General features: G+C 47.0%; 1 protein-coding gene across 1 annotated transcript in view; it reads right to left on the bottom strand.

Annotated features, from left to right (window-relative positions):
• IQCH (IQ motif containing H) overlaps positions 1–14872 on the bottom strand; it is a 132079-nt gene that overhangs the window by 29058 nt on the left and 88149 nt on the right. Inside the window, exons 15-16 of the mRNA XM_056865756.1 lie at positions 6327–6447; positions 3581–3867 (exon numbers count right to left, since the gene is read on the bottom strand). Of these exons, the coding sequence (XP_056721734.1) occupies positions 3581–3867; positions 6327–6447 (408 nt within the window). The remainder of the gene's footprint in view (positions 1–3580; positions 3868–6326; positions 6448–14872) is intronic.

Here is a 14872-nt window from a genome sequence, read left to right as displayed (position 1 = left end):
CCGTAGGGTTTTCAAGGCAAGAGGCATTAGGAGGTGGTTTGCCACTGCCTGCCTCTGCGTGGGCTGAGAGAGTTCTGCGAAAACTGTGACTGGCCCAAGGTCACCAGGTAGACTTCATAGGGAGGAGCAGAGAATTTTAACCCGGTTCTCCAGATTAGAGTCCGCTGCCCTTGACCACTACACCACGCTGGACAATTGTTGCTAATTTTTGAGCACTCAGCTTCTTTATCCTCACAGCAAATCTGTGAGGTAGATCAGAACAACTGGCTCAAAATTGCCCAGTAAGCTTCCATAGCAGAGGATTCGAACTCAGGTGTCACAGGTATCTAAGTACTACACCACACTGGCATGGGAAGCTTTTGGGCCCTAAGAATTGCAACGGGCTCACCAAAGTATCAGAAGGGGCTGCTTTTAATTTGCCAAGTGGACGGCACTGCTATAGAGAAGGATGAAGCCACCATTAGATCTACCTTTGAGATTTGGAAGAGCGTGGTGTAGTGGTTAAGAGCGGTGGTTTGGAGCGGTGGACTCTGGAGAACTGGGTTCGATTCCCTACTCCTCCACGTGAGCGCTGGACGCTAATCAGGTGAACTGGATTTGTTTCCCCACTCCTTCACATGAATCCAGCTGGGTGACCTTGGCCTAGTCACAGCTCTCTCGGTCCCACCTACCTCACAGGGTGTCTGTTGTGGGGAGGGGAAGGGAAGGTGATTGTAAGCTGGTTTGATTCTTACTTAAGTGGTAGAGAAAGTCGGCATATAAAAACCAACTGTTCTTCTTATCAGCAGGTGCCTTGGGAACTTTCTTCTGGAACTTTCTGCCTTTGTCCTCAACACCTCTGCTGGGGAAGGAAGCCCGCAGCCCAGAACTCCTTTACTGTTGTGTGCGCTAATAATAATGCTCTAAGCCAGAGGTCTTCAATCTTTTTGAGCCTGTGGGAACCTTTTGAATTCTGACATAAGGTGGCCAACCACAAAATGGCTATTATGGGAGGGGGAGCCATGCACAAAGGAAGCCTAAGTGCGGAGGACAGGAGAAGTAATTTAATAAACTACACTAGGAAAGAGGAATTGGGAGAGAATGAAGCCAACACTGGGGTGACAGCTGCCACTGAAACAACATTATTTTAGTTTGCACAGCCAGTCAGATCTCCAAAGGCTAATCAGAAGTCCTGCTGGGCAGGAGCCCCACCTGGCCCAACCCACTTTTTACAAACACTTGGGGCACTTGTGCAGGGGAGCTTTTCCTGAGGTTCGTTGCTCGCTGGACCCACACTTTCTTCTTGCGAAGCTCTGCACCAGCAGTCTCCAAGCTCAGATCAAGAAGCTTGTGAGTCCCCACCCCTTGAAATGCCGCTCTGTGGTTGGCTGTAGTGCTTAGAAGTCGTTGTCCCCCAAACCCAATTGCTGCATAAAAACGCATTTTAAGAACAAAACCAAAAAAAGGAGCTATTTGAAACGAACGGGGGGGGGGGGGGGCGCAAGCCTCGTTTTTAAAAGCCTTTCTTTTGCTCAGAATGAAGAAGCAGGAAGCATTTGAATCCCCGCACCTTAACATGCTGCTTTGGAGTTGGCTGTACTGCTTGCTGTGAGAGAAACCAAGCTTCTGTGCCCCACGCTTTGCCTTCTGCATGGGGATTTCACCTGGGCTGAGCTCAGGGGAGAGGAAAGAATTGGGTTAATAGAGGAATGGGGTCCAGGATTTGTGAGCGCTGGCAGCAAGGTCATCTCTAATGGAGGGAAAAGTCATGCATAATTCCAAGGAACAACCGAGACAGACTGGGGGCGAATGTGAGTGAAGAGATCCATGCATAAACGACCCTGGTGAGAAAATATGTCAGAGGGTGCCATGGCACCCACAGGCACCACGTTGGGGGCCTCTCCTCTAAGCAAACACTTGAACAACTGATGCAGACCTGCTGCCAATGAGGATAGTTCCCACCCCCGTCAAAATTACAGTGCTCATTTTTGCCTATCTAAAAAAGTTGTGAACACCTAGTAAAAATCTGGCCGTTTTATGTTGCCAGAACAGCTGTGTTTATGCGACAGATTCATATCGCTATGACGGTTTCCTGGATTTTAAGATATTTAAACTCCCGTTTGACAGTGCTTGGTAACAGATGTTTAATGATATATTTAATTTTTAGGTTTAGCAAAACAATCGTACATCATGAGTTATTTTCTGTAAAGTATAACTCTGCAAGGATGCCTCAGCGTACAGTAGTTCTGGAGAATTTATTTCAGCCTTTGAGCGACTGATCTAAAACGGGGAACTGGGAAATTAGTGTGAGAGTGTTCGAACAAGTCTAATAGGATTTCTAGTTTGCCAAAAAATAATGCTTTCAGAAGCACAATCTTTGGTGTAATCTCTCTCCCTCACAACAAGACAGATGGCATCATTAATTGCCTCTATATCTAATTAAGTTGGGGGGGGACTCGGCTTAAGTAATGCTAAAGTTGTGGCACAAGCTGAGAAATGTAGGAAATTGCAAGGTAGAACAACTGGGTGAAAAGTGGAAGGAAGAAGAGCTGGCAGGAACAAGGAGAGGAGAGAACAAAGATTTCTTCATTTAGGATACAGCCAAGAGGGAGGCCTTCATCAGAACATCAGAAGAGCCGTGCTGGATCAGACCAGTGGTCCATCCAGTCCAGCATCCTGTTTCACATGGTGGCCGACCAGCTGCTCTGGAGGGCCAACAACAGGGCACAGAGGCCGAGGCCTTCATAAGAACACCACAAGAGGAGCCCTGCAGGATTAGGCCAGTGGTCCATCAAGTCCAGCATCTTCTTCCATACAGTGGCCAACCAGTTGCCGTGGAGGGCCAACCAAGAGACCATAGCAAGAACCCTGCTGGATCAGACCAGTGAGGGTCCATCTAGACCAGTATTCTGTCTCACACAGTGGCTGACCAGTTGCTCTGGAGGGCCAACTACAGGGCATAGAGCCCAAGGTCTTCCCTGATAAGAACTCTAGAAGAACCCTGCTGGATCAGACCGGGTCTATCTAGTCCAGCATCCTCTTTCACACAGTGGCCAACCAGTTCCTCTGGAGGGCCAGCAACAGGGCCACAGAGGCTGAGGCCTTCCCCTAATTTTGCCTCCTGGCACTGGGATTCGGAGGTTGGCTGACATCTTCACAATTTCTAAAACATCTCAGCATCAACCTAAATTATCTCATTCGTCTAAACAGTGTCCAATGAGTTATAACAGAGGCAGAGAACACGTTCTTCTACTTAAAAAAAAAAAGTAAGCAATATCCAGGGTATATGTTAGGACTGCAATGGAAAGTGAAGACATCATTGGTTCTTGTAGGTTATCCGGGCTGTGTAATCGTGGTCTTGGAATTTTCTTTCCTGACGTTTCGCCAGCAACTGTGGCAGGCATCTTCAGAGTAGTAACACTGAAGGACAGTGTCCTTCAGTGTTACTACTCTGAAGATGCCTGCCACAGTTGCTGGCGAAACGTCAAGAAAGAAAATTCCAAGACCACGGTTACACAGCCCGGATAACCTACAAGAACCAATGAACTCTGACCGTGAAAGCCTTCGGCAATATAGTGAAGACATCGCTTCATTGGCTTACCTGCTGGCCCATGGTTTGGGGATGGATGAATGTCGCAAAGTCGACAGAAAAATACCCCACCACTCCTCTGGCTTTGCAGGCCTCCCCGATCTTCAGGCACAGCGAGTTCAGGACCCCGGGTTCCACGGAAGCCTGTGGGAGGGTGGTGCCCGTGGATTGCAAGGGGCTGTCGGCATGGATCTGGTCTCCAGAAGAGACCACGGTGATCTCGCCAGTCGGTTCTATTAGCATGTCCACCGTGAGGTTGGTGACGCTGTCGGAGGGGGGGAAAGCTTCTATGACTCCACCTTGTTAGGAAAAAAAGAAGTAACCGTCAAGCAAAGAACCTGCCTGCATTCAGCCCAGGGGGGCTGGCCCCCTGCCCCGTCGAAACATCTGCCTTGGATGCCCACAGCCGTTTCTAGCACTTAGCCCGGTTTTAGTTTTTATTCCTGACAGTACAATCCGCTTCCCAAAACAGAAAAACACAAATGTCCTCAGTACTGGGGTTTCAAAGAACTGGATTTTGACTTCAGCCGGGGGCTTGCAATTTCAAAAGTTGTTTGTGGTCTTGGAAAAGAAGAAGAGTTGGTTTTTATATGCTGATTTTATCTTTTAAGGAGTGTCAAAGCGGCTTACATTTGGCTTCCCCTCCCCACAGCAGGCCTCGTTTTTAAAAGCCTTTCTTTTGCTCAGAAAGAGGAAGCAGGAAGCATTTGAATCCCCACCCCTTAACACGCTGCTTTGGAGTTGGCTGTACTGCTTGCTGTGAGAGAAACCAAGCTTCTGTGCCCCACGCTTTGCCTTCTGCATGGGGATTTCACCTGGGCTGAGCTCAGGGGAGAGGGAAGAATTGGGTTAATAGAGGAATGGGAAGGTCCAGGATTTGTGAGCGCTGGCAGCAAGGTCATCTCTAATGGAGGGAACAGGGCCACAGGCTGCTTGTGAGGTAGAGACTCAGAGAGTTCAGAGAGAACTGTGACTGGCCCAAGGTTACCCAGCAGGCTGCATGTGGAGGAGTGGGGAATTGAACCTGGATCTCCAGATTAGAGTCCACCGCTCCTAACCACTACACCACACTGGCTCCCATTTGCATTCTTAGAAATCCCCTATCTGGAGAGGCTTAATTGCACGGACACAAGTTCATGATTACATGGGAGAGATGCTGGATGTATTTTTGCTTATGTGACGATGATGCCAGCCTAGAAATTGGTGATACCTAGAGAAACGTGGTTGCGATTTCCTAGCCCTTCTGGCGGAAGTCAAGCTTGGAAAAAGTCTGGATATTGGCAGAGGAGTGTTCTCCAGAGGGAGCCTCTCAAGAGCCAGAACTTCCAGGGGGTCTCAGAGCATGAAGCTCCACTGCTCCCCACACCACTCTGGTTATAGCCAGAGCAGAATCCTTACATTAATAGAAGGAGATGGAAAGAAGGGGGGGAATGAATGTGCATTTGCTGTACACATTCATCAGCTTTCAAATTCTGAATCACAGCATCAGATTAAACAGGGGTACCCAATGTGGCGCCTGCTGAGACCTTTCCTGGCGCCTGCCAAGTATTTTAGAAAGTGGGTGGGGCCAGATGGGGCTCTTGCCCAGCAGGGCTTCTGATTGGCCACTGGAGATGTGATTGGCTGTGCAGATGTTTTAAAATATTGCTTTGGCAGCAGCTGCCACCACAGCGCAAGGATCTTCACAGCATGTCTGAAGGTAAGCTGAGTGTATGAAAGTGCATGTTTTAAACATTCTATTTGATTGTGGGATCCTCCATGGCAGGGGGAGGGTTGGTGTCACTGGGGATGTGGGGGGAGGTAGTTGTCAATTTCCTGCATTGTGCAGGGGGTTGGACTAGATGACCCTGGTGGTCCCTTCCAACTCTATAATTCTAAACAATATTTCCATTGAAAAAGGCATCCTGATAAGAAGAAGAAGAGTTGGTGTTTATATATAGACTTTCTCTACCACTTAAGGAAGAATCAAACCGGCTTACAATCACCTTCCCTTCCCCTCCCCACAACAGACACCCTGTGAGGTACGTGGGGCTGAGAGAGCTCGAAGAGAGCTATGACTAGCCCAAGGTCATCCAGCTGGCTTCACGTGTAGGAGCAGGGAAACAAATCCAGTTCACCAGATTAGCTCCAAACCACTGCTCTTAACCACTCCAAACCACCGCTCTTAACCACTACACCAAGCTGGCTACTATCAGCTTCTGCCTGATATGTTGAAGAGTTACTATTGGAGGAATGCATAACCTCACTCCGTGACATTTGGTGCCTGGCTCTGCACCATTTTGGAATCCTAACCACCTGTGTTAGGATTCCAAAGGTTCCCACAGGCTGAAGGTCAGGGGCCCCTGGGTTAGGACATGCTGAACAGGTACTGCCATGAACAAAGCCGTGAGATGCGGTAACGTCGCAGCCACCTCTTTCTGTTGGGAGGTAGTTGTGAATTTCCTGCATTGTGCAGGGGGTTGGACTAGATGACCCTGGTGGTCCCAACTCTATGATTCAATAATTCTACTGGTCCTGCAACCTCTTCCCCACCTGGGTTTCTCCCACCTAGGCCAAACAAATTTTCCTTGGCTTTTTTAGATGGGTAGGGATTAACCCTTTCCTCCAAGGCCTCTCCCAGCTTAGCAAGATCAAAGCACTGGATTCCATTCTTCACCAATGAAAGAAGGTGGAGGAATATCCCGATGAATGAGAACAAAGTGTCGGTGATATAATTATCCCTTATAGCACTTAGCAGGAACTTAGCAGTCTTATTTACCTTGACTCACAAACGTTTGGAGGAATTTTCCCCATGTAGGAAATCGTTTCTCATTGACAGCCTGAGCGTGCTGTGCTAAAAGGCCCAGCAGCTCCTGGGAGATCTTCGCCAAAGCTGGTTCCTGCAGAAACAAATTAAATAGAACCACAAGCAATTTTACTGCAGAAATGAAAACTGCTTGTGGGGTGATTAAAAACCAGGCCTCCAACAGGCTGTGTGGTTACTGTTTAACCACAGCCAGAAAATCTTCTTTAAATGTTTCCCAGATTCTTTTTTCTCACTCTTCTTCCATGTATCTGAGAATGTTTTCCCCTAAAAGACTGATCTCTCTTTTAACCATTTATTATGGGATTCTTTAAAAAAAAGATGGAACTAGAGAAATGACAGAAAGAGTGATGGATCGGAACCATTTCAGATAACAATACTAAAAATTTTTAGATGACCCATCACAGGTGTTTCCCTGCTGGAATTGCCAACCTCCAGGTGGCAGCTGGAGATCTCCCAGAATTACAATTGATCTCCAAATGACAGGGATCAGTTCTGCTGGAGAAAACGGCTGCTTTGGAGGGTGGACTCTATGGCATGGTACCCCACTGAGGTCCTTATCCTCCCCAAACCCCACCTTCCCCAAGCTCCGCCTCCAAAACAGGAATTCCCCAGCCCAGAACTGGCAACACCACCCTGAGGGCTTGTAGCAAATCTCCATTGGGCAACTAAACCCACTGTTTTGGGCTCAGGCCCCAAACCAGCAAGTGGACCTCTTTGAAGAACTATCCGTCTTAGCTTTGACCCTACCTGGGCAACTCATGTCCTGGCACACTTCAGCATACGGTCCAGCAAAACCATTGAAAAGGGGCAATTAAATCTTGAATACATAAAGATTCTGTATAACTTTGGACTAACCAGAGAATCCAGATAGGAAAGAAGATTACCCAGATAACAGGCTCAGGGCAAGTGGAGAACATGTCCTCCGATTATCAAAATGAGTGTAACTCTTATCTCTAGCATAGATCAATTTGTTTTTTACATTGATCTACATGTTTTTTACATTGATCTACAGAAGAAGAGTAAAGGTCTTCCACCTTCAAATTTACAAGCAATAGCTTATGTTCAAAATGCTGGAGCCAGGACCCTGATGCATAAAAGGAGCAATACAAAGATCTTCTTCCATGCAGCTAGGCTGTGTTGGATTACTGTAAACACACACACCCGCCAAGCAGCCACTAGTTCACGCACAGCAGAGAAACAATCCCATCAAAACTTCACTTTGCCAGGCCAAGACGTCTGAGAGCTGAGCAAGCACGTCAAGCTTAGGGACTCTGCAAGTAAAGCTCCAGGTCTCTCATCTCGCTTGCTTCCCTTGGGTCTCTTTCCTTCTGCTTCATGACCCCTTGAAATTGGAAATGTCCCATGCTCCAAAAGAGAGACCAATGGCCCACAACCATCCTGGAACCTTTGACTGGGAATGGATTAGTGAAGCGTGGCACTCTTTGCAGAGAGGTGTTTCTCTTAAATGCTGTACTGGGATACAGCTGAAGAAAGATGGCACGGAGTCTTAATGGTGAAAGCACTTTGTTGCGTTTGCCAAACGCCAGTCTGTTGAGTCTGAACACAAGCAACGTCTTCTAATCCTCAGTCTGGGGACAGGGGACTTCCCCCTGCAGTATGTGGCTTAGCTCACATGCTGGGGACGTCGAATGCCTGCTGGGTAGAGGGCTCTAGAAGGTGGGCAAAACCACACACAGCTTCCTAGGAAGCCTTGGAGGTGGCAGAGAGGGGAGGGTCCCAGAAATGATGGACCAATCAGGGGAACCAATGGATGGCAATCAGGGGAACCAAAGGACAGCCTTGCAGAACATCCAGAAGAACAAGCTTTGCCGAGGAAGCATGGCTCCTACAGAGGAAGCCCTGCTAATGTTTCACAATTCTTGGAGGGTGATGATTAGGGTTGTGCATATCGATAAACCCAAACTGAAAATAAACCCAAAATTGGCCGTTCCGGTAATTTTTGGGCTTCAGGTTTACTGAACACCAAAATCTGGGCGTCTCCCCGAAGCCGAATAAGCAATTCCCGAAAAAGCCGAATAAATGTTCGGCTTTTCTAGGTTTGGCTATTTGCCTTTGCTCAGAGGCTTTGCTCTGTGCTTTCTCCCATTTTTCTATCTTTTTTTTAGACTGGTTTTGTTAGTGCCTCATAGTTGGGTCCCTTTTGAGATGAGGATCATGTAATCGGAGCCAACTTGGTCTGACCAACCATTCAGCGGATTAATCTGGATCAAACATAAGGCTTTTTTCAAAGATGGGGCTCACCAAGTCCCGTCCAGAGGGCTATACCCTCCAACTAAAAAGAGCCAGCTTCAACAGCTGCTGACTTCCAAGCTTCCGAAGGAGATTTCTTCGTCCGTGTGGATGAGCAATCTCCTTCAGACAGCCCCCGTGGTCAAGACTTTGGCTGGCTCTGATCTCACCCCCCCCCCCGAAAATCTGCTCTCAAATCTGTCCTCTAAGTACTCAAACTGAAGGTCACTCCGAGTAGAGGCTTCGTTTCCCCGCACCATGACCATCTCTTGAAATCAGATTTTTGATAACCACAATAAAGGACTGTTCACAGAAAGTCATTTGCCACCAAAAGAAATGTTTTCCATGCCTTATTTTTCTTGCATTTAAGCCTTTTCCCTCCGTTTGGAAGCTGATTTGCATGGACATCATGCTATGCGCCCCAGATACGAAGGCAGCAGCAGACTTTGAGCCACCAGCCTGGCAATTGGCTCTTTCTGGCAGTCCTCAGCAGCATTGAACTTCTGAACCTGAAACCAATGGACAGCTTGGCTCGCAACCCCTTTGCGGGCCCATAAAATTGGACCCCCTGCCCCAAAGTTCACCAAACTTCACTGACCATCAAAGGAGAGTCCCTTGCAGCCACACTGCACATTTGGGGACTCTACCTCCAAAAATGCCCCCACAGGAGCTTTGAATAAATCCCCATAGACTATAATGGGACTGAATTTTTCAGTAAACCCAGTAATAAGCCAAATGCCGATATTTACCGGTATGGGTATTTGCCTTATTCCAGGTTTCCAAAAACAAACAAACTGGGCCCAATAAACCCAAACCCGAAATTTACCGATTTTTTGGGGGGCACAACCCTAGTAATGACAGACAGGTTGATATGGCTGCTCCAGCAGACACAGCAGCATTTCCAAGAGAACCTTAGAGGAAGGGGTGGGCTCACATGGTTGGCACTGAAAAACCTTTCTTGGTCTGTAGGGGCTCCTGGCAGTATAGACCATCCCTGGCCTTGCTCCCCGTTCTTGGTGGGGCTATTTGTGTGCTGGGGAAGTGGTCCCTAATAAGCTGGGGCCCCACAAAGGGACATAGGAGGGAGAACAATCTGGAAATTCCCACCCCAAGATCCCCCCCTCTAGGATTCTGTAAGCTTTTCTCTTCCCCCTTTAGTAACCCTCAGTAGCCCTGTGCTGGGTCACATTCAGTACTTTTGGGGCGACGGGGGATGTCTTCATTTTCCATTCCTTTATGAAGTTCTGATTTTTAGCACACTTGAGTAGTCCTCTAAGTACATGGAGAGCCCAGCCTTGTTTGTGGGTGGTCTTGTTGTTTCCATGACCAGCAAGGGGTACAGCCGCTTCCCCGTATGACTGAGCGATTCCATGCCGATGCAGTAGCACAGAAGCGGCCGAAAAGTATCCTACGGATGAGAGGAAGGCAGGGGGGCAACTTCTGCTTTCCCTCAATGTCTAACTAATCAGAGAATGAAAGATTTCCTATATGGAGGAGGGGATGGAATGCTAGATCCACAGAAACGGTCTCCTCAGAGATTAATGCTGGGGAGATGCTCACTGTGCAAATCGATACTGACCATTCCATCGCTCGAGCCTCCCCTTCATCCCACCAGATGAGGTTGTTCTATCTCATGAGTCTGGCCTGGTTCCCAAAGCACAAATCGTTTCCTACTTAATCCAGGGGGGAAATCGGATCTGTGCAAGATGGAATGCAGCAAAGTTGTTTTTACACTGCAGGCAGCTGTGGTGTCCAGCACTGTTCTTCGATGGCCCTTGAGTGGTGCAGCGGATAGAGTACTGGCCTGGGAGCAGGAGATGCGGGTGCAAATCCTTGCTCAGCTGTGATGATTGCTGGACTGTCTTGGACAAGTCATCAGCTTTCATGCTGGTTTTTGTGAAGACAAAAATGGGATCATCCCCCCTGAACACTCTTTTGAGCTTCTTGGAGGAAGTGTTTGTGGTGGTGGAAAGTGCTGTTAAGTCGCAGCTGATCCCATAGGGTTTTCAAGACCAGGGACTAACAGAGGTGGTTTGCCATTGCCTGCCTTGGACTTCCTTGGTGGCCTCCCATCCAAGTACTAACTAGGGCTGACCCTGCTTAGCTTCTGAGATCTGATGAGATCAGGCTAGCCTGGGCCATCTAGGTCATGGCACTTGGAAGAAGGGTGGCATGTAAATATGATCAGAACATGCAAAGGTTTCTTTCCATGAGTGTTCAAAGGCAAGAAGCTTCTCCACTGCAGGCACAAAGTAGAAAGACAAGGTCATGGCTGTGTGTACTTGCAGCACGTTTACATTTGTTGAGGGGGGTGCATTCACAGCATCCTTTCCAAGTCACTGTCACTGTTTAAAGTTCTCTCCAGAAAAGCAACAGGAAAGCTGTTGCTTAAAAAAAAAAAAATCCCCACAAATCAGAAGTTGAGTATCTTGTGATTTCAGTGGCTAAGTTTAAGAAAAAGCTTATCCAACGTACGAGGCAGGAGGAATTGCAAGAGCCAGCAGGTCCCTCTCAACCCTCCCCTTCCACCCCCCAGCACTATCCAACCATTTGCAAAGAACTTCCGCATTTGTTTTGTTTTCCATTTTGGGGTTATTCTTCAGAGCTGCAATCTATGCAGAAGAACAAAAATGCTGGAAAATGTTTTTGGGAAGTGATCCATCGCCTGCCACACTTACTTAGAATTCAAGTGCAGCTTTTATGGCTGAATGCTTCGAGAGTGCAACCGCAAATTTTAAAATTAAAAAAGTCCCAATTTTGCCTTTCATGAGAGACGTCCTTTTGGAAGGTAACATCATGTAAAACAGCTGCCATTACCAAGTCACACAAATGGTTTTTGTATGTAAAATGGCTTTGTAAAATATTTGCTCCATCTGCTGAAAGGAGGAAAAGACAATTTTCCTCGATACCTAATGGCCCATTTCAGCTGGATAGCAAGCGATTCGCCGGGGTAGCGCCTTGCATTATGTCAAGTGGCGGGAACACTCCACAGAATTCTCCGCTTATGGGGTATTATCTCTTCTCGGCTCCTTGAGAGGCCCGTCCCTCATTACCATGGCCCTCCTCTCTGGATCGGTGCACAGGCCAAGGGCTGCTTTGGACTGAAGAGGGCTTTGTCAAAGGGAGGCGCATATGTTGCGCATCAATGGCGGGCCCCACAACAGCCACTCGCCACAACAATTAGAACGGGGAGGTTAGCCCTCTTTCAACTTTGCGCCACTTAAACTGCTGCTCCTCTTTTTCCACACCACATGGGTCATGGTGTTCTCTTCTGGCTTAGTCTGCTTGCTCAGGATTTCAGCATGGGCAGATTCGTCAATCTTTTTTTCAATCTGAATTTGGCCGCACGCACAAAACCACGAGAACACCGTCCTGGCCCCCCAAACGGCTCCGAGGTTCGGCACGGAAATCATTGCTCACGCCCCACGCCCTCTGTCTCCTCATTTAAAAGCACATGTTTTCGCCTTGTGCCCTGAACCACGTCAACATCTGTTAACAGGCCAATAAAAACGTGCGGGGACCGCAGGGGGGCCGAGGGGTGGGGGAAGAGAGTTGGTTTCACAAAATTTGAGGCCAACCCAAAAAAACATTTTTAAAGGCTAAATACGAGAAAAATTATACACATACAAAACCAACCAACAAACAAGGGAGAACTTTGCCGCAATCTAACGTAACGATCCATCCATGGCTGGATAATTTAATTGAGCTGACAACAATTTTATACCATCATTCTGCTGTTCCTTTTTTATTTTTATTTTTGGCCGAGCGATTGGTCAGGGCAATTCCTTTTGCCAATGTGCTTAAAATTGAGCCACAGTTGCTTGCAGGGTTGACTAGACTTAATTTCCTTAATAATGTGCAGAAGGCATTTTTCTTTAGCTAGCAAATGTTGCTCGGGGTGGGGAGACGGCAGCCAGAACTCGCATTTTCTTAACCTGCATTCGTCAGGAGGCAAAATATTTGTCCATCCTCAACAGCTCTTATTTTAAAACACACACACCCTTGTGCACTTCTGTTCTTTTCAGCAGGGCTCCTGCAACATGAACGCAAAGATCTGTGTCCTTATCTTGGCATGAAAGTACAAAACAGGAAGAGAAGCAAACACAAACCTCCTTCTAGGTTTCTGTGAATGAGAATTTTACAAGCACTTCCATTTTTTTAAAAATCGACATTTTTAATTTCTTCTCCAGTGCTATACTCTGTGTCTTTTATTTACTCCTGTGGGCAGAGAAGTTTCAAAATGCTAAAATGTGATTATAACAATCAAAAGTCTGGATAAATTTGCAGGAACCCCTTTGTAAACTGCAGAGATGATTTACAAAAAAACAAAACAAAAAAACCACCAAACCCTACACTGTAGCATGCACTTAAAACTTTCTTAGCCTTTTTTAGCTTCTTGAATTTAGCAAAACAAACATTTTCATATAATCTATGGAGGCATTTTATGGCATGTGATAATACTAGCGGATTCCAGATTTTCTCTTGCGATCTTGCTTTATCCTCCTCGTCTCCACACAGTTATTGCTAAAAACTGGCAGTTAAATTCAATTGATTCAAAATATTCTGAATCCATCTGGCCTAAAACCCTGAAGCTTGAAGCCGCGATCGCGCCTGACTGCTGTTTCCTACCATTTGCGAAGACTCCAGTCCCCAGATGGTGGAAGTAACATTTAAACCTCCTTTTCTCTGCTTTGTACAATAGACCTTGGCACCATTTCAACTGTTTACTCCGGTAATTAACAGCACTGATACCACAACAATTACAACTCCTACAATCTTAACACAATAATGCTATGAATTAGTGAGAGCTAATGGCTGGAAGGTATAGTGGTTCCAGACTGCGAGATCCGTGCATTTTCCCCGAATAAAATAAAAGGTACCAAACAGCACAGCTCGCGGTAGACAATGATTACCTAGTAATTAGTTTACACAAAGCTTCCTATTTAATGGCAAAATGCTGTAATTAACGCGTGACAGAAAATCAAAGGGTGCTTTGTAAGCATATGAAAAATTAACACCCCAGGCCCATCGCGTTATGTACTGATTAGAAGAATATTAAATCAATAGGACATGCAAACCAACAGCTTGCATATCTGATTATTGTAGGTCCTAAGAATTTAACCAAGGGAAATAATTGTTGTGCCTTGTTATATTATTAAGGAATCAGGGAATCACCTCAAACCCGAACGCCAGCAGTCGCATTAAAAATAATAACCGGCAGAGCGAGAGCATCACAGCTTGTTCTCTGATGTAAGAGGTGAACACGACACGATACCCCGTTGACGGCTATAGAGTTTGGAGACTAGTGGAGACCTCTTCTGTTAGACAATATAATTTTACCATCCACTATTAAGCTACATGACATTCAGAAGCGGCTCTCAAAATACTGTTGCTGCAAATGGCTTTGGTTCTTATCAGACCCCAATCCAGCTGGAAAATCATTTCCCTCACACAACAATTATATAGAAAACTCTGTCAAATTGCTCTTTGTCACACTCCAGTCGTCTCCCAAGGAACAAAACTGGCTTTGGATGGGATGAGGAGAGGACAAAGATCTGCTCACGTCCTCTCGGAGTCAGCTCTTGAGTCAGAGGGGATACCCATGTTAGCAAAATCACCAACTTTATGAAGGGGGAGGGAAGAGAGCCGGGCAGCAGAGATGTGCTGCCTTTCTGCCTGCTGTCTGAAGCCAACTGCTTGGATGGCAGGGTGGTAGTAGAAACTACTGCCAAGTCACAGCCGACTTATGGTGACCCTGTAGGTGGTTTGCCATTGCCTGCCTAGCAACCCTGGGTCTTCCTTGGTAGTCTCCCATCCAAATACTAACCCAGGGCGATCCTACTTAGCTTCCAAGACCTGACAAGATGGGGCTAACCTGGGCCAGCAGGGGCACAGCAGGAGGCAAGGTCACCATAAGAACATAAGAAAAGCCCTGCTGGATCAGACCCAGGCCCATCAAGTCCAGCAGCCTATTCACACAGTGGCCAACCAGGTGCCTCTAGGAAGTCCACAGGCAAGACGACTGCAGCAGCATTCTCCTGCCTGTGTTCCATAGCACCTAATATAATAGGCATGCTTCTCTGATCCTGGAGAGAATAGGTATGCATCATGACTAGTAGCCATTTTGACTAGTAGCCATGGATAGCCTTCTCCTCCATGAACATGTCCACTCCCCTCTTAAAGCCTTCCAAGTTGGCAGCCATCACCACATCCTGGCGCAGGGAGTTCCACTATTTAACTATGCGTTG

This window comes from Euleptes europaea, chromosome 20, assembly GCF_029931775.1.
Source record: "Euleptes europaea isolate rEulEur1 chromosome 20, rEulEur1.hap1, whole genome shotgun sequence".
Lineage (NCBI taxonomy): Eukaryota > Metazoa > Chordata > Lepidosauria > Squamata > Sphaerodactylidae > Euleptes > Euleptes europaea.
This window is presented reverse-complemented; position numbering and strand designations above follow the sequence as displayed.